The 27,339-nt window shown below is 44.4% G+C and overlaps 1 protein-coding gene across 1 annotated transcript in view; it reads left to right on the top strand.

Moving 5' to 3' along the window:
- arl15a (ADP-ribosylation factor-like 15a) overlaps positions 1-26,908 on the top strand; it is a 110,573-nt gene extending 83,665 nt beyond the window's left edge. The window contains exon 5 of the mRNA XM_079270904.1: positions 25,152-26,908. Coding sequence (XP_079127030.1) covers positions 25,152-25,304 — 153 coding nt within the window. The 3' untranslated portion in view covers positions 25,305-26,908. The remainder of the gene's footprint in view (positions 1-25,151) is intronic.
- Positions 26,909-27,339: the final 431 nt, after the last annotated feature.

The raw sequence follows: 27,339 nt of genomic DNA, 5'->3' as shown, positions 1-27,339 counted from the left end.
AAACGCAACAATAAGTCAAGCGTTTTTGGGGTTTTTGGTCTCCGTGCACTGAATTGAAAGAAAGATCAACCGCACCTCCCCCTTTGACTTTGGTACACCTGTGACAGCTCGTGTCGGAGGGGTTAAACTGTGTGCCAGAAACCCAACGCATGCACAGAATACTTGGCATGTCACCCTTCCCCAGTGCAATGTAGCTACATGAACATGTAAACTGTCTGAGTTTTAAAGACATGGCTGCAGGGCAGAGGGAATTACACTGTCACACAGAGGATATGGAGCTGCCGTGAAATCCTCTTGGTACATAGTTGAAGACCATCCAGGTGGAAATATGCTCTGCCAAGAGGGAGGTGGGGAGAATCGAGGTAGTTGCGTGGGAGGTCAGCAAGTATTCCATGTATACAGCATGTGGCTCCACCTAGGGCTGGGCAATGTATGTCGTGATGCGAGACTATAGATTCCATCATAGATTGTGGATATCGTAATGTGGCGTAAGTGTTGCCTCGTTTTAAAGGCTACATTAAAGTCATGTAACTTTCTAAACTATCCAAACCGATCTAGTTGTTATATTCATTGCCTTTTCCAAGCCTAGTGTGCATGTGTGTCCAGTTTTGCACATATTTAGGTTGTTTTTTGGGGGGAGGGGCCGGAGGTTTCGGATTTGGGATTCATGTGATTTGTGTGTTTGGGCTTGTAAGTAAAAAATGGCATTAAAAATACGGGTCACTAAAGAAGATTTGCTCTGATTATACAAATGAATGTATTCTGAAGACGTTTAAAAAGGCCCATAGAATCCCTGATTGTGGGATTTTGCAACTTTGCACACAGCTACACAACTTCTGACATACCACTAAGCTACTCAGCAGTTCAGCTCAATAGTGTTTTAGTGTCTTCAAAGCAAGTTGCTGAATGATGTCGTATTTGTATATAACATCTATGTAGAGAGTTGCAGCAACGAGTCCTAAAACCCAGAAATGGGTTAGCAATTTCTTCCTTTCCATTCCCTTGTCTCAAAGTCGATGGTTTTTTTAATGGTTTTTTGGTTAGATGCCAAAAAGGTCTATGGTTAACACAAGTTTAAACATTTCTGACATTTGTTCTACGATGTAAAATACGTCATTATTCTTGGGAATTTCGATGTTTTTAAGTGTCTTAAAAAAGGCAGTTCCTAGCAAGTGGCTAAATGAGACGACTGAACGTCATCACACAGACTAGTCCGGCTTCAGCTTAGTGGCGGTGACGTGAAGTCACATGACCGTGGTGTAGTTCGTCTGTAGCCCAACGTTAGTTGATAACTTGCCAAATCTATAATCAGCCACATTGTACTTTATGATTAAAAACAATGCAAAAATGTAGAATTTAACTGGTATATTACGTTATTTATGCGCGGTGTTGTCTGCGTGTCGTCCGCATTGCGGCCGTGTCTCAGTTTTCATGCAGAGCAAAGACAAAAGGTGAGTAGGGATGTGGTGTCGGGAACAAGAATGTGGGAACATTAGACATCTTTTCTTTTCTGTTTTTTCTGTGCGCAGACACTAATTTGACTCTCGCAGAACACAAACCGAATGAATTATTTGTTTGCCACTGCAGTAAGGTCAAATAGTGATGTGTGGTGACAGACTGGTGGTTATATGCTTGGCGGAGTCGGAGCAGGAAGGATTGTCGGCGGCCATGAAAATAACAGCATTGGACATGATTTGATAATAGTTTCAAACTTCACATTACTGCAGAACAAAATAAGCAATCTGCGCAGACCGGCGTTACTTAGAAAACGGTGCAAAGAGGAAAGTGTCCAGCCTCAAAACGTTTACATCTCAAACAAGGCTGTTCTATTAATATCCAATATTTGTTCACTTTACTTCGACTAATCTCTTCAGATGTGAACGCTAAAGAAACGTTTAGTTCCTTCAACTATTTGGAGCCAAAAAAAGGTCCAAATTTAGATACGATCTGACCAGCTGGCGAGCTGAAGTTGACCTCAGCAGTCGTCCTCTCTTCTAAACTGCGACTAAAAGTCAGCCGCCATCAATCTTTTTTCCTCCCTGAGTCACTCCCACGCACATCTCGAGGCCCAGCCGTCGGCGTTTGCGGTGCGCGCCGCGTTGGGCAGTTTCACTGTTCCAGCTCCATTCGCGTCTTAATCGCGGCAGATGACGGACGAGTTCCCTGGGCTGTCTGAGCCACATGAGACGCTCTTCCTCAGCTTTCCTGTGATCTGGATTTCCCTCCCGAAGTGCTCGGGGACCAAAAGAAGACGGAAAAAATAATATGGCATTATTACCCTAACAGATAATTAAAGGTTGAATAATGTCTTTACTTCACCACATCTTCAACTCAACTGATTCACCTAACGGAGCTCCACATTCAGAAAATATCAACAAAAAAACAACAGCTTTTGATGGCAGCTCTACTGTAAAAGTCTGGAGAAAGCAACACGTCACGGCGCTTCTTCCCATCATATTTCTGCATACTTTGATGCAAATGATATGCCTCATACACAGCTCAACATCTTCGGTATTTAAAGTGTGACTTTCACACAGTTTTAACTTAGTGTTTTTTTTTACTTTTTCTCCTCCACAAACTTTCCCCTCTGGGAAACAGTTCGATGCTGTTTGTTGGAGCTGATGTGGGTGGTGTGAGCCATGCAACCCTGCAACCCCTGCTCCAGTGTCCTCGTCTGTCCCTGCCCGGCTTGCCCACCCCTCCGCCTCCCTCTCCCGCGGTGTCCTTTCAGAGGGCCAGCTCCTCTGAACCCAAACAACAGTTCCATTTGTTTTGCCAAGGCTGGGAATGCACTCGGGACATCCTTTAGCTGTGTTTCTGCCAGCCCCGCTGGATGCCGAACCTGCGGACCTCACTCGTATGCCAGCTCTTCCCCTTCTTCTTCTTCTTTCTCTCCTTCTGCCAGAGTTTGTGACAGTGCCAATGTCCAAGTCAGCAGTGAAGGGACGGTCCGTGTGATAGTGAACCTATCACACTTTGTGCGCCACACTCAAAGTCCGTGTTATGGAACGACAGCACATGGTCTATGAGAAGAGATGCTATCACCAAAGATATGGAAGTCTTCAATCCACAATTTAGCTCCTTATAGAATGATTTTATTCAGAAATTAAATTTTTCACAATAACATTTTACATTTGTTCAGGTAATAATGAGGATTACATAACATGTAAACGTCACTTTCTAATTTGACCATTTTCTGGTTCAGTAATAACATTGTTAGTCGGTTTTCCTCATGTGGCATAGTAGAAGGTAAAAATGCATTGGTCACTTTTATGATTTAGTTTTTGCAAACATGGATTTTTTAGATATTTTACTGGTAAACGTAATGAATCCTGTGTCGGTACTTTGACCGTATAACATTTTAATGTACGTTTTTCGTCAAGTCATCATTGTCAGTGGTATTTCCTACTGGAGCGAACCGAGACACAAATAGTGAATATGTTTTTTCAGCCGGTTGCATTTGGGCACTGCTCATTGGAGACAAATAGGCCGTGGACGAGACTTGAATGCCTCATTGCCCAACACTCCTCCATCACCGTTGTGTGCGAGATGGATGAGTGATTGTATGTAAACACTGCATCGGGTCCCGCCACTGCTCACGGTGCAGAACCATTGTGGAAATCTTCAGACTGCTCTTGAAGGACTTGAAAGAAACGCAAGTCGGCGAAACATATCACTCAAGTCTCAAGAGATCCGGCTGTGACCATCACGTCAAACCTTCCCTGATGAACAACTCCAAAAATCCGTTCTATCCTGTTTTATTATTACCGTTTCTTAAACAATGGTTTAAAGTACCTGCAAAGTACAGAGTCCATTATTTTCATTGGACTAAGTTTGATCCCAGGTAAACAAATTGTAGGATCAGATGACCATATAGACTTTTTGTGACCGAAACACCACTGTATTACTTAAGTCTGAGCCTAGATTTCTAGATTTCCGCAACGTCAGATTCCAACTTTTCAGGCGAACTAGTGGCGTCCGTCGACTTGACAACCAGGACAACAGAGAAAGTGGGCGAAAAGGTCCGACCAGGGAGGGCTTCCTCGGCTGAGCGGAGAGAATGAAGAAAGGGGAGTAATCTGCTCTGTCTGGTACATTAACCATGAATGAGTCCTGAGCACGTCGGGGGACTCATAGAGGATGCACTCTGGTCTTAGGACACAAAGAAAGGGCACGGCCGGTCACTTTGTAGCACTTAAAATCCACCACCCCTGCTTCCACATATCATTCACTTCAGTCATTTCTGGGCTCCTTTTTTTTCTTTCGTTTCTTGGACCCACGGCGCATCCAAAACAAGTGCATGACCCGTGGCTGTTTAAATGCTAGCACTCGTGTGGTTACAATCAAAGACACGTCTGAGTTATTTCTTCAAAAGCGTCACGTGACTTCACCAAACCCTTCATTTTGCTCAACACTATGTTATAGAAAACCTTAAACACCATCAACAGAGAAGTAAATCAAAAATGAACCAAAATATTGGGGAGCCCACATTCTGCATCCCCCCCCCCCCCCCCCCTTATTTTCTTTTATGTCATCACGCTTTTTTTTCTCCCTTGAGTTCTTATCTATGTTAGCGGGCAAACACCTAGTAAACAACTGGCCATTTTGATCCCCCGTGTTCCACCTCTCTCCACCTTTCTCTCCCTGGCATAGGGGGGGGGGGGGTGTCCAGACTTGCCTCAGGCCCCTCTCAACAACAGGGGCCTTCCCCCGTTGAATCACGGAGACGTCTTCAAATGGATATGCTCACCTTTCAAGTAAATTGGGCTCTTCACAACAGTTACTATGTAGGAGAGCTGATTATAGCCCCATACTGGCTTGCTCATGGCGTATGTTGTGGTTATGATGTCATGATTGCAAGAGATCGCCGTGACCTTAGTGAAACATGTTTACATGGCCGCTTCAATCCGGGAGGGGGGACTGTGGGTTCTGCATTCCTCCATGTGTGCATTTCGATCTCATGTCGGACGATACGGACTTTCCGTCAAGTTTCCTCCATCTGTCCACGATGGTGGATCTTTACAGGTGATACAAATCTCTCAAACTGCTGTTCATCAGGAAAAAGAGACGGTAGTAACGATACAAAAATGACAGGAGTGGAATACAGCTAGTTGTAAATGATAATGACAGGGTGTGACAACAATCCACTACTATCAACTACTTTTGATAGCATTCCCTCTGTAATGAGTGCATGTGATGCCACAATTCAGCTGCATTATTGATAAGTGGTTTGGCACTCCATAGCCCAAAGTGCTTTGGTTCTGCATATTAGTGTATTACACACGTTATTACTGTAATAAGGCAGCAAATACACGCTTCATACTGTATTTGTACTTTCTATCAGTTTGCATGCACAGCAAGCTTCTTTTAATCTTTTTTTCTTTTTTTTATGTAAATAATAATAATCCGATTATTGTATGCTGTATGTTAATTGTTCAGGTAGGGTTCATTGTTAGGCCAGTACGGCTTCACAGGTGATTCCAGTTCTAAGGGTCTCAACAAGGTCACAATCTCCGGGCAAAATTTCTACTTTTGCAAGAGACGTATGAAGTTACACATCAGGCGCTGATACATTTTTGGCATTCAGACGAGCAGCTGTGGACTGTTTCAGCGGGTCTGATCTGATTACGCACTCAGACGTTTTAAGGTATTTGGTTCTGCACTGCAGTACAACTGCAACTCAGACATTCACTGCAGACAGTATTGTGCAAGACTTGGCAGACACCCCCCGAAGCGTCTTTCTGAAAAAGGTTACCTTTCTGAAAAAGGTTACCTTGTTTGCCCCTTGAGCTGTTTTCGCTCCGCTTCTCTGTCTGGACTCGCCAGTCTGTGAAAATACTCCTCACTAGCCTCACACACCCCCCCCCCCCCCCCCCCCCTCCTTTCCCACTCTCCCTCCCTCCCATCTCGTGTCTGTCATGAAATCACCAACATCAGGTATCCAAAGCAGACAGCAGTAAACGGGCGTTTGTTTAATAGGCATTATTAACACACCGGCTTTGCAGCACATTCCTGATTGTGGAATCCACTAATGGGACGGGCACTTCAAGTAGGATTAGTCGAGCCTGAGGGCCTACACCTGAACCTCAGCCCCGCTCTGATATGCAAACATCTTCTGAATGAAGCTGCAGTCTGGTCTATTGTAACCCAGCTCTCACGGTCTGTTTGATCCATGTGTTTACCCATGCTCACCAAAGGCTGTCTTCCACCCCATTTAACTAAAAAAATGTAACTGAAATCATTTTTACAGGATTCCAAATCTTGTCTGTATGTACCGAAAACGTTGTACCGGTAGTTGATAACTCTCATAACAATTAGTGTTCCATGTTTGTTTGGTGATGGTGAAAATGGATTGATATTTTATGGAATCACTTAATTAACATTCTGTAAGTATAATAAGCTTGTGGAAGTCAAATGGTTGTGCATTGCTAAAGCCCATACAAATCCTCTTATTTCAACCATCTCCATGGTCATTTGTAGCTCCTGCTTGCTCCAGTTATTTCTGGAAACAAAGCTGATATAGAACTGCACCACAGGAAGCTAACTTGCTAAGAAAATTTCCCTCGTGTTGTGTCTGCGTTGGTGTTTTTTAAACGGGTCACTTTAAGGTGAACTTAGGCTAATCACCCCTCGTCCCAAATGTGATCAAAGTATTGCTGAGCCACTGTAATGCGCAGCAGAGTCAGGATCCTAATGAATGTGTTTGTTTTCGGTAGCACATGTTTTGTCATGCCCAGTATGCAGTTCGTCCTTTTGCTAAGCGCAAAAATAAAATGAAAAACCGTCTCGTTCCCCACACGGAACAGAACATTTTCCAGTCCCCAAGTGGGTGGTGGTAATTGTTGTCAATTTTGCCTCTTAAGCTGTGACCACAGCTTATGATTGTCTCTGTACCACCGACATGTACCAGATTCGCAAATCCACCTATTCATCCTTTTTTGTAATGTCTGTGACATCGTGAGCGCCGATGTAAAGCATTTCCCCCGGTGTGCCACGTTGCATTAAACCATGAAGCGATTGTGGGCTGGTAGCGTGGCTTGTTTTTGGTGTCGGTTGGCGGAGTGGAGGCAATTTTGGAAGCAGGCGCTACATAAAAGTGTTACCTTTTCTTTGATGTGAAAATTTAAAGAAACAGGTTAGTGCCTACTTTCTTTTTACGTAACACCAAAATGACACAAGCAGTCTACGTTCTGTATCCCTGCATGCTTTCTCCCTGCATGCGGCCACCTTGAAGTGTCGTCACTGGCCCCTCAGGTTTGACCAGTGATTGCGAGGGAATGGACCAAATGAATGGGGTTGTGACTAAGCTTAGACCTAATGGGGGCTAATGGTGAAATGTTGAAGGTCTCTGATGTGATATGACCAGAATGACCCACCGTGGGGTTAACTTTGCCTGATGTCTGCACTCTGCGGCGTAACCGGTCCTCTTCCGCTGATTAGATTCCGGCACTTACCGTCTGGGAGTGAATCAAATGATGCGGGGTGCTTGAGAAGCAGCCGTGTCATAGTCTCTAGACGAAGGCTGCAGCTCTGCTTTCTAAGGATGTACGTGTCCTTTGCTTTTGTTCTGGGAAAAGGCCAGAAATCTTTTATTTACTAATATATGGAGCAAGGTGTTAAAAGCCTTTTTAAATTTGTATTGCTTCCTGCTTTAAATGACTCCTTTGGTGTCTGGTGTGCAGAAGGGATTTTCCACTGCGTAACATTTCTGATATTGTTTCCTCTTTTCTTTGGTAATCCTAGCCTGTGGAAAGAGACTTGTTTTATCACCTGTGGTGATGAACTGCCAGTCGTTGACAATGGAAGAGGATGGCATTCCAACTCACTATTACTGCTGAGAACTGTATACATCCGGACAATGGCATGTTTAACGGAAACGTTTATGTGTCATAATCTCTTGTAATTGAGGCCTTCTGAAGGCATGTGTGTGTTGGGGGCCATTATTGTTTACTTGACATGCACACAAAACAGTCAACGCTCACACCTCCAGCGGAGTCACTTCACCGCAAAGCATCTGTGGTGGATTAAGTGTGAGGATCTTTTACTTTAGTAAAGCGATACACCACTTCAAAAATCACTGTTACAAGTAAAACTCCTGCATTCAAAATCATCGTACTTTAATACAAGTATGTAAGTATTATCAAGAAAATGTGCTTGAAGTATAAAAGTAAAGGTACTCACTACGCAGTCACAATGGGCTCTGCCAATGTAACTCTATTATATATTATACTATTAGGTTAGTATTGACCCAGTAACATGCAAGAAACATTTAAACGTTGTAGCTATGTTCATATAGAAATCATTTTACTCATTTATTATACTATTGGGTGCAAGCGGCAACCTGCGGTTCTAAAAAAGTGAAGCCGTATACTGTATAATGGTGCTTCATATTTAATATGTTCTTAAAATCTGCAAAGTAACTACAGGTACATTATACATGTAGTGGAGGAAAAAGTACAATATTTCCCCCTGAAGTGTAGTAAAGTATAAAGTAGTACTTATTACGAGTGTTGAGAACAGTGCTAGAGTACATGTACTTTATCACCTTCCCATCGTTACAAAGCATCTCACTGAGCCTCATACATTGTCAGCAGTGTCTGTGTCTGTCACAAAGAGGCAGGTGATTCCCCTGTGGTCCAACTGGTCTGAACAGACAGACCCAACGGGTCTTAGTAAAGAGAGATGAAAGCAATATAAAGGCACTCAGTCAATGAAAATCAAAATCTCTTTGTGTGACCGAAAAAAGGCGCTGCCGAGTTTATGGAACGGGTCCAACTGCCACAACAACAACGCTCGCACAGCAAAACTAATCTCGATCCGCTTTGATTTGACTTTGATTTCGTAATTTATGTTCCTTTGACTCTCGTCCAAAATGTGCTAATTTACTCCCCGAGGTGACTGTTTCACTCAATCATTCTGAGGTAATTAACACCAGAGAAGAGCTCTCTCACCTTTTGATGCCGTGTAGGTTTTGCGTACTGTAAATGTTGCACAACAATGTACTATATACAGCTGCCTTCAGCTGATAACCTCTGCTCTCAGGGGCATTTCATTACCCCCATGAATACCTGATCACTCTGATGGGAGTCATTCGATAGTGATGAGACATTTAACGACCTGACTGAACAAAGAAAATACCATCTTAAATCATTAATGCTTCGTTTTTTTTTTTTCCCCGGCCACAGCACCAAAAACTGGTTGAACACAACTGAACAAATAATGGCGCAGTTCTTATTTCAACACATCACGTCACAGCTCCCCCGTTTTCTTTTGTTTAATACACACTCGGGACGTTTGTTTGAACAAGTTTCCAAGATCTTCGTGGTTGGCGATAATGATTTTGAGCTTCCCGGCGAAGCTCTGACCGTCGGTGACAGTTTGTGTTGCTAACGGAAATATCAATGAAGTGCTGGTGTGATGACCTCGTTCAGTTTGGACGTTTTGTTTGACTCGCTCGCTCATTAACGGAGAAGAATACAAACAGAGACGTTTCCCGCTGTCATCGCCTTTTCAGAGCATTCGCCGAGGCCTTCCTCAGAGTGCCCCCCTCCCCCCCAATGTTGACCATTCTTCAACAGTATATTGTAACACTGTTATTTCCCTAAAGAAGACACTATTTTATCATGCAATGTCAGCATAAAATACTTTAAAATGAGTGCAAGCATCATACATGAGCGAGGCCACAGAGTTCCACTGGAATAATGACATGTTATGATTGTGGGTTCTGTATACAGGTTTGCCAGCGTGTTACTGTTAATAACAGGTGATAACAATCAGGTGTTGTCATAGCACTCCTGGACAAAGCACACCACCGGCACATAAATACATTGCCAAAGTCCAGAAAATAAATGAAACGTGACGATACAGAAAGTAATGTTTTGCAGCCGTGTCTTGATTGTATTGTGTTTTTAATTTATTTATTCAGTTTAGTTGATGTTTTTTAGATATGTGGCCAGGGAAAAAAAGACCCTCAGAGGAAAAAAATGATTAGATCATGTAAACTGTAGGTGATCCTGATTCTCCCGTTGGTTCGCTCAAAACCATCTCCGTCAGACGACCGAGACTATCCGTCTCTCTCCCTGCCCGTCTGCGAGTGAGACAACTCACACACATGTCGCATGTCCTCCCTTGTACCCTCGTTAAAAAATACCACCAAAACCAGACTTGGCAGCAGTACCCGCTGCTTGTGTGCGGGCTAAAAGATATCCTCTACGCACAGAACATTGTGCTCTGTCCTCGACATGCGATCAGTTCTTTCACCTGAACAACAGCCTCAGGATATAGAAAAAGTGCTCTCACTGTAAAAGGACACGATGTGGGTTTGCAACCTATATGTGGTAACATATCAGTAATGATAGCTACTGCAGGTGGAAGTATTCATGACTAAATGGTAGATACTTTGTTGCTGAATGGATAAATAAAGTGTGAGTTTTGTTTGAAATATGACGCAGATCTTCCCTAGCCACATAACGTTCTTACTCACCCGCCACAGGTGGTAGACATGCAGATGGCTACTCGAATGTTACATCCGATAGACCACTTGCTTTTGGCCACTAACCAGTTCATAAGTTCTGTCAGTGTGGAGCACGTAGGTAGTTAAGTAATGCCCCGCATCACTTAATACGAACCCTGCTCAACTTCTGGAGTTCGGCACATGCTGAATCTTGCCTGCCCTCTTTGCACTTTTGATAGATAGTGCATTTACGTGATCCAAAATGCAATTAGGGCTCCCTAATAATTTTGTTGGCACACGATCTGGCAGTTATGATCAAAAGAGGTAATTTGTCCAAATGAAGGCCTTTTAAGAGGATTTATCTCAAGTCTCGCACAATGACAGGTGGCATATTTGTCATGTTTTGGTAGCCGTGGAATTGCATGAATTGTTCAACCTTGTTCAAACTCTTCTATGAAATCCATTAAAGCAGTTCACTTAATTTAAAGCCTACTTTAATCCACCAAGATCACTTATCCATAAACGGTTAATAACACCGTCTTATAAAATAAATGTCACAGCCTGGGGGGCCCAGAGAAATGAATCCTTACAAAATGGTCTGCTCTTTAAAGACTTTGGAAGCGAAGAGTACAGTAAATACGTATGCGTCTAACATTGGATTCCTCCTGTTAGCTGGGACAGGAACTCTATGTCTTTTGTGTCAGTCACTTGATATTGTGCAAAGATAACTTTTGATCAAAATATGTTGGGAACAGTCCAAGACGGAAGCAGCGAGTCAACCACTGTCCTCTGTCACATTTTGCACATGGTGAACTTGCAGGTCTTGGCACACATTGGGTGGTGGCTGTGCTCAGTGACTCATGTCTGAAACTTTCGTCAAACGTCTGGCACATGGTGTGTGTGTATGTGTGTGTGTGTCATTGTAGCCGGTGACGCTGGTGGCTCTAAATTCCCCAGTGGCTGCTGATTGGTTGTGCGGAAGATGAGGCACAGGTAAGGGCCAATCAATGGACCTTGAGAAGGAAACAACACAGTGTGAGCAACTCCGTTACCAACTAACTTGTTAAGATCACCCTTACAATGCCTTGCACTTGCGTCATTGCTGAGTGGAAGTGTCTTATTATTGCCAGCTCATTTAGAATAATCAACAGGATGAAGGTTGGACATCAGTCGTCTGAAAATAAGAATGTTTAATTAAGGTATATTTAGTTTTGGAAGTTTTTGAAGTATTTTTGAAAAAAAAACCTTCCGTGAATTTCACCTTTTAATTTCCTTTTGAAATTTTAGTTTATAATGTCAATACAACTTTAATTTAATCAGGGGATCTGATTGAGGTCAAGAAGAAATAAAGAGTTTAGAGACAACAAAACTCATCCACTCACACACAAGCAGCATCGATACAACAACGGGCATCAATTAAACTATCCAATATTAAAAGTTTAAAATATTTACTCATGGAGTGCAGTTAGTGAGAGTGTGGGCTCCATGGTAGCTCTGGGGGCGGGGCTTAGCGATAGGGTCAATTGCAGTAGAAGCATGTCTTGATCACTTAGCATGTTCACATTAAATGATCTCTATTAAAAGCGGAATGGGGTCTTTGCTGGTCATTTCTGAGAGGGGACCGGTCAAATAATGAGATAGAATGACTTGGTGTGAACAATGTGCAAAAAAGATAAATAAATAAAAAAAGATTGTCAGTGTCTCACCAGAATTGTTGTTTTCACACAACTCTGACAGCTACCTGTGAAATGATATCAGCACGGCCCTTTTGAAGAGGAAAATTCTGATCCAGTCATGAGTGCGTGGTGCCGTTGCGAACGACGTCATGTCAGATGTCTGCCGATTGACCGTCTTCATCACAACAAGTCGTGACGGGTGTGTTCTGCCCCCCTCCCCCTCTTCTTGTTTTTAATTGTCGCAGGCTGATTTCTTTTTTTAGGAGAGGAAGGACTGCTGAAGGCCCAGAGGGGGGCATGTTAGCCGGTCCAACACTGATGCTCACGACAATAGTGATGCTCTGCCCAACGCTGCACAGCATGTCCCTGTTGCGTTGGCTTGCCCTTTCTTTGTTTTTTTTCACATACCTCATCGCCGCAAAAAGCTCCGGTCAGTGCTTAATCATCATAAGGGCAGTCTGTGAGCTATAACCTCTCTGAGTCCTCTCATCTAGATTTAATCATCAGTAGTAAGCATCCAGACACTCGGTAACGACTTGCTGCAGCCCTGTCAAATGTTTCAGCAGATGTCCGCATCCCTCATCGCTCCCTTTCGCCTTAAGAGAGTTAAGTAATGTTGCAAAAGTAGAAGTGAGCCAATATCATCTTTCTTCTTCTCTCTGCAGAATAATAATTAAGAGAGCCAGTTTTGTAAAGATGAGATCATTGTGCACTGTCAAATATATATATTTATATCTTATTTTTCAGCAAGACTGCCAAAGATCGGGACTAATGAAAACTGCAAATTGAGTGCAGTCAGCATTTTAAACAAACGCTCTTTCTGAATTCTCCCAATTTCCCATCGAAACCTTTTATTCGGGATGCCAAATGTGGATGACTGTGCTCCAAACTGTTGAGGTCCAGCTGCTGCATACATTTTTGTGGTGCAGTGTAGACACCGCACCAGCAGAGAGACCGCTGTAGGAAATGTCAATTCATAGATTTGATGATTGAATCTATTTTATGAGAGGGGGAGGGGGGAGGCATTCAGGTATTCATATGCAGCCCGGAGGATCTTTGTGCCGATGCTGTTATCTCTCCCTCTCAAACCACGTAAAGGGAGAAACAGTTTAAAACAAAAAAAGAATGTGTGCGATCACGGATCAGATTCTCTCTCCCCTCGTGTGCTGAGTGAGCAGGGCGAGACGGATGAAAGGTACTGAGGAGGAGGACAGGGGACGAACAGCAGGAAAGCAGACAGGCGGAGAGAGAGAGAGGGTGGGGGGGGGAGGGTCAGGTGGTGTGACTTTTTACTCCACGGCTCACTGACCTTGACAATGGAGCCACAGCCAGCAACTCGGATAGCTCTCTCTCTCTCTCGCTCTCTCTACTGGCTGTGGCATCCAAAATGCACCACCACACTCTCTGCTGCAGCTCCCCCCCCCCCCCCCCACACACACATCCTCTTACCTCACGTCTGCTCTTTTTCCAGACAAGCGGGTTTAAAAAGTCAACTGTGTATTGAGCCGTCTAGACTGAAGCCGGTCAGCAACGAGCCCTCGCCAGCCCCCCTCTCCAACCCCCCCGACCCATGAATTGCCTACTGCGGTGGAAAAAAAAGAAATTGATGAGGAGCAGGTGACCTTGCTGAGCTTGGTCCCTCCTTGTTTTTATCGTTTATATCATGAGTGCTTTTGCACTCATGATATAAACAATATTGACACATCAACAGTATGAGCGGGTCATTTTCTCGGGAATATTCACTATACACTGACATGTTTAGTGTTCATCTCTGATGTGATGCGTTTAACTCCTCCTCTGAATACATTTGTTTTTAGGCACTTCTGTTGTTCCTGTGTAGTGAAGATAAAGCAGTGCAGCGCCTCTTTTTTCTTTACAAGGTGTCAAACGCGGGGGCAAACTCTCTGCGTGTGTGTATATGCACGCACGTAACGTCCTTGATTTGTGTGTAAAAAATTATGGATTGAATTGTATATGATTTATTGTATTCTTACATGTTTTTAATGTGGACCGTTGGAAGATTAGCCAATGAGCTCGAATAGATCCAACCATCCACAGAGATACTTCCCCAACACTTGACACAAACTGCAGACGGTGCGATGTAGTTCTCGGAGCGTGTTTTCTCCTCCCTCCTGTCAGCCGACGAGGTTCACTGTATGGCGCCCCGACATGTGACATTCCATGTAAAGCAAGGTGTCTCCAGTCACCCAGTGGCCTCGCCATGTGCAGCGAGACGATCCGATCTTCACAGCATTAACTGCTTCGTTTTCCAACAGAACATTAAACTGTTGAACGTTAAATTGAGCCGACTTTAAATGCCAGTCTGCCTTTCAGTCTTGTGTTTCTCTTCACCTTGTCATTGCTCTCCATCGTGGGATTTAATCGTTTGATAACGTAACCTAATGAGGAGACGTGGGAAACCCGCTTCATCCCGACACGTTTGCACTTCCGGAATCATTTCTCTAACCTCGTAATGCGTGCGGTGACTAGTATCACCAGTGCAGTATTTGTTGCCGGTGTGAAGGTAATAAGTAGGGTTAGTTCGAGCCGAGTCTGTGATCTCTGTGAAACGCGTTCTGTTTCTTAACAAGCAGGGCGACCAAAAAAAATGTCCCTCCGCGGTGGCTGGAAAGTGAGCAACACCTTTGCATTATGCATGTGGAACAAAGTGCCTGAGTGGTCGGGTTATGGTATCGTCTTACAGTCCATGGAAGGAAATTAAGTCACATGAAGGTTGTCACTTCTACTCGCTGCGGTCGCCAATTATTACACTTGAAAACAGGAGTCAAAGTGCGGAGCGACATATCTGGCAGAGAAATCTCGAACTGCGGTCCCCCGCTTGGTGGCCTCACGTCAGAATGCACCGCTATGAAAATAATTGTGAATCCAGATGTTTGAAGCTAGTAAATAGATTTGACTCTTTTGTAAATGGCAAGCCACTTTTGGAGCCTACGTGCATTATTACACGGACCCTCAGTGTCAAGAGAGATCTCACAGACTTGTACCCGACGCTTCATCCGTCCCACCTCGGGAGGCAAGGGGTGGAAAACCAGTCAAGCGGCACATATTGATTACCCTCTGGAGAATGCGCGTTTGACCTTCGAAGCGCAATATGTGAAGCTACTTAGAGACTTCTCGTTTGTTTGATGGTTTATCTCCCTCACATCTCTGTGCGGTCCCTCCCGCCCACCTTCATCTCCCTGCTTTCTTTCTCTTTTCCCACCCATGCAGCCTTTCTCATCCTGTCATCCCCCGGGGCCGGTGGTCCCGTCCCTTTGGGAGGTTAAGGGGCACCGTGGGTGAGAGGGCATTTCGGCAGGTTTCGTGGGCACCTTTTCCCACAAATGCTGCTGAACCCTGACCCCATCAGGTCCTCACCCTCAAAATTGGTGTAGAGTGCAATTCAGCCGGCCAGACCCTATTCAGGACCGGACTTTCCATTGGAGGAGAAAAGAGAATACCCCCCTCCCCCCTCCCCCCCCAAATTCCAATTGAGGTCAGTGCTCTCCCTTTGTCCGCTGGTCAAGCAGGGTCGGACGACCGGCCGCCACTAGCTGGGACAAGACTTCCGAAAAGCCTATTCAGCATGAAATTTGACCCCCAAGTTCCATTGCTGACTCACAGGGATCAAACGCTGGGAATCTCTCGGGGGTTCTCCTCCATGGAGGTTTTCATCCATTGAAACTCACCCTTTCGACAAAACTCTTAATGACTGATGATTTTTTTGAATAGCAATGTTTTACAAATGCGGGACTCCTGGAAAAGTTTGATCCAGTACTCACTTTTGAAGTACCTCCCTCCTGATTGTCGTTATTGAGTTTAAGTAAAAATCAACTGGAAAAGAAGGAGCACATGGGACATCTTTCATCCTCTACTGTTGTGGTATGGAAATGTCTGCTGGTTCTGTGGCTGGGCCAAGTCATTGGCTGTGCACTCTTGATTTCCTGGAAGTGGTTAAAAACCAGCCAGAAGCAGTTCTGTAACAGAAGGAACTCATAGTGCATAAAAATAAACACATTTCCTAAAGTACATCAAATCTCACTTTTGATGCTGAGCCCGTGGGGGTTGCAACCATGCATTTACACAGAGACACCTCTGACGTGTGGATTCAACACATTTCAGTTGGGCGGAGTGATGTGCGCCATGATTAATTAAAGTCAGAGACGGCTGCAGAGAAGGTGCTTTGGAATGTGAGTTGTGTGTTTTTTCAACAAATATGCCTTGGTTTCATTACACCCTTTGTTTTATGATGAGTCTTCAGTCCCATCTTTCTGCTTTGTTCCCCTCGACACACAAACATGTACACATGCACGTACCCCAGAAACAATGTGACGATGTGGTCATGATTACAAATAGGTGAAGGTATGCAAGACAGAGAAGGTGAGAACCCAGGAACCTTGAATTTCAGATATGATGCTGTGTGTGCGTGTGCGCAGACTCCAACTTGACGCATGGTTTCGAGGAGGAGGAGGAGGAGGAGGAGGAGGAGGAGGAGGAGGAGGAGGAGGAGGAGGAGGAGGAGGAGGAGGAGGAGGAGGAGGAGGAGGAGGAGGAGGAGGAGGAGGAGGAGGAGGAGGAGGAGGAGGAGGAGGAGGAGGAGGAGGAGGAGGAGGAGGAGGAGGAGGAGGAGGAGGAGGAGGAGGAGGAGGAGGAGGAGGAGGAGGAGGAGGAGGAGGAGGAGGAGGAGGAGGAGGAGGAGGAGGAGGAGGAGGAGGAGGAGGAGGAGGAGGAGGAGGAGGAGGAGGAGGAGGAGAGTCCGCTGTGTGGGCCGCTACAGCGCGGCGGCCCTCTTCACAAGAAGAAGAAGAAAAGAGGGAGAGCGGGCTCCAGGGGAAGGTGCAGGTCCCTGCAGCAGGGAACGTGGGCAGGACGCCAGCTCACCCGCCGAAGTCCCACATACCAGATGTTCCTTGTCGGGGAGCTCTTGGCCTTTAATAAATTGAGTTCCTGTAAATCTGTAATAAAGCAAGGCAAACATGGGCACTCCCCCCTACCCACACACATCCCAGATATTCTGATCTCACAGACTTTTCCTAGTGTCCCACAGGTCAACCCCTGGTGAAGGGGCCGTGTCCCAGCTGCCGAACCTGCCAATTATTTCCCAGCCTACACGAGGGCGGATGTTTTCCTTCCCTTTACCCCCGACCCGCACTCTTTAACTGTAGAACATGTCATTCATCCTTCTGGACTGTAACATCACCAGGTTCCTAACCTTCGGTCATTGAGCTCCTTCAGGGGCCCGACCCAAAAGACTCAATGTATTTTAAGATGTTATGGTTTAACAGAAAACCGTGGCATTGGCTTTAATAACCCTGTTCGGGCAGTCAGGTTTGCCTCATTTGATGTGACCAAAACTCTTATCACGGTAATGTTTGCCAATTTCAATATATATACAATGAAATAATCAAACTGATGTTCTAAGCAGTAAGCTGTGTTTCGCCTCATTAAAACAGAACTTCACATGTCTGAAACAATAATATGTTCTCCTTGCTCAGACTTTTTTAGATGGAAACAAACATTTTGTAGAAAGATAATATCATAGCAGTATGATGCTGCTGAAAGTAGATAATCGTTTTTGAATCATCACCCATCCCATCATCCCTTATGTTTAGGCATGTTTGAATGTGTGCTACGCAAACACGCACCGCATCTGTTGTTGCCACTACTCGACCCGAGGCACGGGTCATTCACCCAGGTAACGGCAGCCAAGTGTTTGTGGAAGTCATCTGATAAAACTAAAAAGAATAAATGCCACCGGGCTACTGACGGGGTCGGGAAGATTGTCCTCTGTGCGGTCTCTCGCTTAGATTTACAGCCCCGTGGAGGACGGCTGTGATCTGGCAGTGGTCAGTCGGCTTTGAAGAGAAGTGCACCGCAAGTGAATCACTTTGAACCTGCACCGAGCCGAGCCTGAGGGAGACCCGTGGTCCAACCTGAGTGCAACAGGACGGTAAATCAAAAGGCAGCTTGGGTTTTTTTGTACTATGACATAGGGACTTGAGTCTTCATTTGTTGCCTGCCGAATCCCCTGGTCCAACAGTTCTACATCTGTGGCCTGGTTCCTGTGGCTTTTACGCGCTGGCTCGGCCTAGATCGCTTCCACAGCAAATGAAAATACTAAAGTGAAAGTCCACATCTTTCTGTCTTTCCTCCACTCCCTCTGTCCATGCTCAGGCTTGTGGTTTAAGATCCTTGTATTCAATTTTTTTTGTCGCCGTGGGTTCTTGTAAACCTGTACATTCATTCCTTTTCTGAATTTTCCCGGCTGCATGGTTCTGCATTGGCACCCACAACCCACGGCAATTACACAATTGTGGTCAATACCGCAATTGCAAAATTTGAAACAACTGCATGCGAACAACCGTGCACCACTCCGCATTGAGGATTGGCTCGTTGATCAGAGGCGATTGATCCCTCTTCTGCCTTCCTCCGAAAACACGCCAGCCACCAGATAGACGATGCATTTTTAAAGACAAGAAGTGCGAGGAAGCAAGTAGAAAACAAGAACACATGCTGTAATGGCAACATGCAGCCATTGTGAGACTTCACGGGCAGCTTTTGATGAGCGCAGGACCAGCCTTCCTTTTGTGCTTGCTGTTGATTTGTCTACATAGCCCACTAAAGTGTTGGGAAAACAGGGATTAGAGTGCGAGTATGCACATGAATTGTTGAGGTCTTGAGATCGGCCGGGGTTCGCCACGGGGACCATGTGAAATCCTTTGCACTCGTGTCTCTGTACTGCGCCACCTGTTAGGTGTCCCAACGAAATGGAAGGCCTTACTTCATGTAATCTGGAAACAAAGGTCATGTGCCCCACCCGACTTAATACTTTCACTCAAGCCATAATCAGGTCTTTATCTACCTTTGGTAAGATACAAAACCTTGGGTCCATTGCCTAAAGTGTTTAAAGCCTTGCTTAAGGGCTTTAGGCTTTACTCTCTGGCCAGTGGGCTGTTCCATTTGACACCTCCCACAGTTTGTGGTGCAATGTTTGTTTTTTTCACAGGCTTCCCAAATGTTCCTCTCTTGGGGACCTCTGGGATTTTGCATGTCTTTAAGGCTCTTTAGCTAAGCCGGAAAAGCAAACAAAGGCATATCTATTGTATGGTAAGTGGATCTCACATTTCAGTGCAGTCGCCAGCACAGGCCACTTTCCAAGTGACTGATATTTTCACAGGGGCCAACATGTCAAGGGATGGTGTAATTGATTGTCTTGGATATTTGAGTATGCCACTTTCCCTAGTTCAGAGACCCCCCTAATGCTTCCTTCTCCAGTTATATGGCTTACCGTGTGGTGAGGCTTTGACACGTGACAGTGAAGCAGGATAGACATGTTGTCATGGTACACATAAGAACAAGGGCATTGGAGGCCATATGTTCTATTTTATGAGGCACATTTATAATACTAAATTGATAATTCCCTTCTAAGATATTAAATGCCAGAACACCTATAAAGAGGCGTCCCGTAGGTCACTTTATACACACATGCTTTTAAGCCTTTGAGCAAAGGATGTTACATTGTTGTTGAAAACGGGTCCCTGCTGAAGTTTATCCAAATAAAAACCTCAAGCCTAAGATCATTGGTTCGCCAATGAGTTTATTGAGTAAAGCTCTCTTTTTCCACGGAGGAGTTTTGAGAGTTGCCTGCAGGATAGAAGTGTTTGAAGGATCACTTATCTGTTTGAGTTGTTTGTCCTTTTTATCAGCTTCTCTTTCTGTTTTGGCTTTTTTTCTTTTTTTAATATGGCCGAAAGGCAAAATCTTCTCAAGTAAACGTTTCCTGTTCTTCCCTTTATGATGTTATTACTTAAACAGGAAGAGATTATTAGTATTATTTGATATTATTGAATTTAGTTTTGATATCTTTCTCAGACGTTTGGATCCTGAGGCAACTGCGAGAGCCAGACTCAACAAAAAAAAAACTTGCCCGAGATGAGAAATTGCGAGTTGACAGCGCAGGTCATTTCAACTTTCTTTTACGATACCGATCTGCTGTAGGAGTGTGTCCAACAAACCTACGTCTGTTACATCTGGCTTTGCTGTCAAACTCTGAAAGAATGCTACATCTGACTTTAGATTTTCCCAAATCCGTGTACATAACGCAGCACCATTGAACCACAGCAAGTCTTTTTATCAGAAAGATCCTGAACATGGCATGGAAACCGAGTGTAATCTGTTGCCTTGGCATCACACCCTTGAGAACGGCAGTTAACCTGAATTACTCGGCACAAACGCAAAGTAAGAACTGACAAACAGGACAGAGGTGGGCCAGTTACTGGTATTTGTCAGCTGACTGTGTACTGTTAGTGTCTGTGACATTGTCTGCCCAAAGGCAGTTTGGCACAAAGTTAGTTTCTCTTAAAAATGTTAGTGTATTTATTTGCTTCAAAGATATGTGTACACTGTTAAAATAGATTAGATGGTTGATGGATGGTTTGTATCTTAAACTTTACCATGAATGATTTTTACATTGTGTTCATCTAATAGCTGGATGGCCGGGCACCTTCGATAGAGAAGCACAGACTCAATCTGGACTGCCTAAAGGTGTGAGTGGGAGTATGAGCTTGTTAGATTTGGTCTGAGGGTTGCTCGAACGATGCTTTTTATCCTGGTACAACGGTTCATATAAAATAGTTAATCATTTTTCATGCGTTTTCCTATGAAAGTCCTGCAACACATTTGTTACATGCATACAGTCTTTGCAGGAAACAACTTAGTAAGGTTTAGTGGAAGATTGTGAAATACTTAGTTAGGTTTAAGCATCAAAACTACTCAGTTAGGTTTTGGAGAACATTTTGCTTTGGGTTGAATTAACTATGGAAGTACTGAAGTTATGGGACAAATAAATCAACATTGACTTTTCGTTTCACACGGTGGTATGAACAGCGGTCTTCTGGCTGAAAATCATGGTGTTTTTTTTACCCATCCACCTGTGGCTTTTTGCGGTCTTTATACTTTCTGGTTCATGATTACATGGATTACATACAACTTGATTAAGTGGGATTATGTACAAATTACAGCGTATTCATTTTCGTAGGATTAGCTATGAACGCAGCATGAGATCAGCCTGAACTATGAGTGTGGATAGAAGTGAAGTGGCAGTTCATTTTAGCTTGATTTGCTATTGTACTGATTTAAAGCAGATTTTTCTCACTTTTGTTTTTTCTTCAGTGCATCCTATAATTTAATAAGAAGCGTTTGAGAACAATACCTCCTGCTTTCTAGTTTGAATGCTCAGTTTTATTTTCAAAGCAAACACCACTGCAGATTACATTTTTGCGTTACATTTTTTGGGCACATCAATTTGTCAGGGGGGTCTCTCACTTAGATTCCCAGCAGCTGACATTATGCACCTCCACGACTAGAAGTTGGCCTCATGCATCTTTCTCTTCTCTCTAGTCCAGTCAGCCAGTCTCTTATTTTTTTCTTTAGCCTCCCTGGTGTGTTTAGTTGGTCAGGAGGCCAGAGCAGGGCTCTGCTGCCAGTAGACAGCCGCCAAAGCTCTTTTTATTCTGTCAGGATATCCTCTTGACATGACACGGTGCCAACAGTGACCATCACAGGTAGTAATCTTGGCAGGGCTCAGGGAGCAGCTGGAATGCACGTGCCGTGCATGCCCATCCGCTGCCTTAAGGAGCCTGAAGTAGGGTTACCAGGGTAGGAGCTTACGTTTAGCTGACGAGCCGTTCAGCCAACTTGTCCCTCACCTCTCCCTCATTCACTCCTTAAAGCAGTTGCATACTTGAACACTGATTTATGTTTTCCATCATCATCAATTTGTCATCCAATCTTACTTGCATATTTCTGAATGTAATAAATGTTGAAAACAACCGAAGCCATTATTTGTGAATTTGTCAGATGTTGGTGCAGCCGAACAGTGTTCATATAAAAAAAAATTGATTACCATAATTTGAGTTGCAAATATAAATTAGCCCCTTATACAGACACTTTTTTTTTTTAATTGGCCAATTTGAAGGCCTTTAAACACGATACAGTGTGCTTTGTAGGAAGAATTGACAACTCTACCACCTTGCAAAAATTGGATACAAATTTCATGTTAATCTGTTATTCTTGATGCTGAATACAACTGACTGTATCATCAATCATGTCATGAGAATTCAAAATAAAATCCAGCCCAATGCGTTGTCCGTTCTCAACTACAGGCTCAGAGGTCACTGTAACAATTCAGGCCTGTTGCGAAAGAGTTTCACAACAGAATACCCAGGTGGCTAACCCGGCTGCAGCAGGAATACAGTCGAAACAGACACAGGTGATTACAGTTGGTTTTTTTGACACCCTTATAAATGCGTAAGCCGCTTTCTCCTGTGCACAAGGCGAGGCCCCCGCTCTGTATGACCTAGAAGAAGCTAGACTAGATGACCCAGTGGTCAATTTAGGCAACCGGCGTCTTGTGTGGCTTACCCTTCCCAATGCCTCACGCAATTCCTGAAGCAAGCATAAGTGCGCTTAGGAGGACTTAATCTCAGGGAAACTGGTTTGGGCCACACTGTTTGACTGCCAGTGTGGGTGTGCCCGGCTGTAAGGTCACGGGGTTCCTTCAGCAGTGTAACACTGAGACAGCACTTTCTTTTTGCCGACGTGTCCCGTCCGCCTGTTGTGGGATTAAAATCTCCGGGCTGGATGTGTCCTTTCAATGACATGTGCCCCCCCCCCCCCCCCCCCGTGCAAAGGTGTTCATACCAACTGGACAGGGGGATTCTTTCGGTATCTCAGAATACTCGTGTTTTTATGAAGGCACAACTGTAAAGCTGCACTCAAAGCACAATGAGCCATCTGGTCAGATCAGTTGTCCGATCATACCAAGGATAGAAGGCATTTGTCGCGCTGCGAGATGCTTCCCCGGGTGTGTTCTGTTGGCCTTCGAGGCAAGAAGGGAAAGTGAGAGAAGCTTGAGCCTGTCTGCACTTGCACAGAGGTCACTGCTGGCCTTTTGACAGTCTGCCAGTGCAGGGGCCAGAGTCTTCCAGAAGAGGGCCTTGGCTACAGTCGGACAAGCGAGCCAGCCAGACAGGCAGCCAGCCGCATCGTCTGCAGTCTAGGTCTGAGGCTAGGGCCCCGGACTAGGGCGGCTCAAGTTACCCAGACAGATTTGTTAACACTGTTTGGGTCCGCTCGGCTTTCTAGCAGGCCTCCGAGCCAAACGCGGTTGAGGTGACTTAATCTGTCATTAAACTCACATTACACCCGGACAGAGATTCTGCTCAGGGGCATGGACAGCGCTCCCTCTCCCACTCACTGGCATGGCTGGCTGGATTTGAGCAGACACAAAGAATACCCTCCCCCTTCGCCCTCTCCTCCTCCTCCTCCTCCTCCTCCTCCTCCTCCTCCTCCTCCTCCTCCTCCTCCTCCCTATCCTCTTCATGCCACACACCATGGCACAGCTAGACAGCCCAGCACGGTCTAGACAAAAGCAATTTCACTTGAAGTTGAAAAGTAATTTGACTGTGTGACGGGCACCTGCATGGATTGGGTGCAGTCTACAGGGTGCAAAAGCGCATTTGTCTTCTGGTATTGGAAAAAAAAGACCAATTGAGAACACTGAGGTTATCTGCTCTTTAATAAATTGATCAATAATCAATCTTTGTTTTTATATTTGCAGAAATATGTAGAAATACTATCTGAGCACTCAACATATCGCGATTAAAGACATAACGGACATGTAATGTTTTAAATGGCTTCACGGAATAAATATTCTTGCAATGATTGATGAAGCCTGTGTGCTTTAATTATGTGAATACCAGATTACAATAATTAGTACAAGAAACCAACAAAAAGAGTCTACTTCATAGTATGTGTGTAGTCACGCTCTTCATATTTAAACTATTAAAGATAACTGATGAAAAACACCCACACAATTTGAATGAAGTTCATCCCCACACTGTGCTGGACAACACATGACTATTCCAGCATTTGTTCATGTTGTAACTTGATCAGTATGAGAGACGCATCTTTTAAACCTTTACAGATGAACAAAAAACTGTCCAGCTGAACATGAAACTGACCAGATAAGTAAACACGGGGAGAAGATGTAGTGTCATCGCATCGGCGACATGTTTTTCTCAGAGCTGCAGACGGCACACATTTGTCTTTGTACTTCCTCGACTGGCGATCAGACAAACGGGAGGAGATGGCTGAACTTGGTTCTCATCGGGCAAACAAAATTGCTTCCATTACTCTACGCTTGGAAATGTCAGAAACTCTAACAACCTGCAGTATCTCGAGTGGAGGTCTAAGGCATCGTTTCCCTCTGCTAAGATTTGTTTTTACGTAGCAGCTGGTTCTGGTTCTTTTTCTCCCCCCCCCCCCCCCCCACATTGTCATGAGCAGCCAAAAGCCAACATATGAACTTTATAACCAACTGTTCCAAAGAGCAGTGCCAAAGCCAACAAGCCACACATTTCCCAGAGAGGAGCAAATGTTTATTTCATTTCATTTCATGTTGTTTTGTTATGTTATAGTTTTTATTCCATTTATTTGTCTGCTTTGGTTGCATTGTGGACGCAGAGTCGTGTTCGGCCGGTTTCATGGCGGCGGCGCCGCGTAGTTGTGAGCGATCGTGAGAAGAAAACACACATGTGCATGGGAAACTAATTGAACCATGGACAGGAATGATACAAAGAGCTCCATGCTGTTATCCTTTTTAATGTTCTTGGCCATTAATACAACAGTGAAATCATGGCTCTTTTTAACACTGTGGTCAAAATAGAATGAAAAATAAAAAAGATAATCCTGGTCCTCACTTCCACACACTTAAAACAATCCCAAATCTTTACCATGGAGGGTTTCAGTCTCCACTAAAGCATCACATTGGCTACTTTCCTCCAACGTGTTTGAATGTGTTTGAACGTGTTTGAATGTGTTTGTTTGGTTTCAGGCTAGTAGCTGTTCATTTAAACATTCATAAAATGATCACAATTCATTCCAATTTGCATGAAGAATTGACATACAGGACTCCCACTGAATGTCTTGACTGACCACATTCTCCGCTTTTCCGCCGGCAGGTCAAGAAGTACTTTGAGCTGGAGCCGCTGGCCAGAGGGAAGCGCTGGATCCTGGAGGGAAGCACCGCCGACAACCCGGAGGCCGTGAAGGAGAGCTTCAGTCAGTTCATTGGCCTGCTGGAGGACAAAGACACGGAGCCCGCGAGGATATGACGCTAGCACCGCGAATGCTAAGAGACATCAGCGGCCAATGCCGAAGAAACATCCCGCCGATGCACACACGAGCTCTCATGCACAAACACAAACAAACACAAACATGCACACACGAGTAAAATCACGGCGGATGTCGGCCACTCCCCCTGAGAAGTGTATTGTGTGTCATCCTCCCGTCACTGAGCTCTCGTTTTTGTACAAATTGGAAGAGTGTGTGTATGTGTGTGCACGCACAAGTCAGCCGCTGCAACCCGACAGAGGAGAGCTGCCATTAAACCCGATGTATCGCAGTTTTGTCAAGAAGAGTCATTGAACTTTGGCAGAAATCGTGTCTACTACTGTCTGTGCCCTTGTGATTAAACCAATGGCATGTGGGACACAGTCATCTGTGACACTAATGCACACATCACTCACTCTGACACACACACACACACACACCAAGCGGAGCCCAGGTTGTCTGTAGATATGTTCAACATCTCCAGTGATTGCGTTACAGGATGTTTGGCTGGGGCTCGGCCATGTTCCCTCCACTGAGAAGTGCTGTATGGCTGTCCAGCGTGCTTCTCCTCCTCTTTCACTCGGTAACATCCGATGTCGTCGTGCGATCGGAGCCAGTAGCCTGGTGTTATGTACGGTAGCTACATATCGATATCGGTGCGCCGCACCGCGTCTGAATATCTAATCTGAATAGCGTAGTCCGAGTATCTCATGGAGTATTATGTACATGCAAACGAGCGTACTGCTGCGCAGCCATACGCAAGTACTGCTAATGTGAAGGAGTGCTAGGTGACTCTACGGGGACCATTTAGAGGAAGGGCAAACAAGTCTGAATGCTTTTTTTTATAAATGTGCAACTTAGGATATATTTTATAGCTCCGTATGTTAACCATGTAGAGCTACGTTCAGATTTTTTATATCTCACACCACACTTATGAATTCTTTAAAATCGAAGACCAAAAAAAACAGAAGAATAACCACCAATGCTGATTGACGCGGGTTGGAAGTAGCCACAAGATTGAGAAATGTGATTGTTTCTTTTCAGTGTTCAGCAAAATGTCATGTTTGTCTTTCTCAAATTTGACTGTAATGTTTTTTTGTTTGTTATTTTGTAAGTTGACATAACCCCGCTCAACACAGGCGAGCGACTCCGGTCTCCCATCAGGGTGGAATACAAACTCTATCAATCAGCCACAGCAACAGCTGCATCTGACAAGTCCCTGTCCGACACCCTAATGCCTTCCAACTGTCCACGAAGACCCCTCCCTGTCTGCTGGTTTTTATTTTGTCCCAGATGCCATCGTTCAGCCCTCGTGTGGACTCCACACCTCTGAAATGAGTCTTAGTCATTGTGCCACAGGTGTGCGTGCTCGTCCCAGAGAGGCGCTTCAGTAATGGATAACATTCACGCCTGCTTCATGTTTCTGTCGTTGTTGTTCTGTTCAGTATTTGTCAGGTTTTAGAGAGATCGAATCACTTTTTGTACCTGACGCAAGGTAGTTGTTGTTTTTTTACTGTCTGGATGGATCGGTGCATTTGATTGCTTGAATGCAAAATAAATCATTGACCTTTGCATATCATCTGCCCACAAATACACTAAACACTCACTGCAGTCTTTTTTTTTTGTATTTTTCTTCAATAATCATGTTTTTGTCAAAAAAGGCAATTAAAGTTTTAAAAATGGAATCATTGTCCTTGTTATTAACATTTACATTACTTCTGCTTGTTGAAATATTGTAGAATCAATATATTTGATATTTTCTGTCTGAGTGCCACATGGAATGCCGTAATGGATGTGTGATCTTATTATGGGAGCACGAATGACAGTTTCTCAGTTTGATGAACACTAAAAGATATTTTATAGAATAATTGCTGAACTGTGTAGCTCGTGTTTGTAGCATTTTATCTGTTTGAATTCATAGACTGGATTCTTACTTTTAGTAGATATTACATACAATGTAACGTTCATACTTCATGTATCGGGAGGAAATGTGTGATGAGCATTTTCTTCACAATGTCTCTGATTTGTGATTTAAGG

Source organism: Melanostigma gelatinosum, assembly GCF_949748355.1.
Source record: "Melanostigma gelatinosum genome assembly, chromosome: 6".
In the NCBI taxonomy this organism is placed as follows: domain Eukaryota; kingdom Metazoa; phylum Chordata; class Actinopteri; order Perciformes; family Zoarcidae; genus Melanostigma; species Melanostigma gelatinosum.
This window is presented reverse-complemented; position numbering and strand designations above follow the sequence as displayed.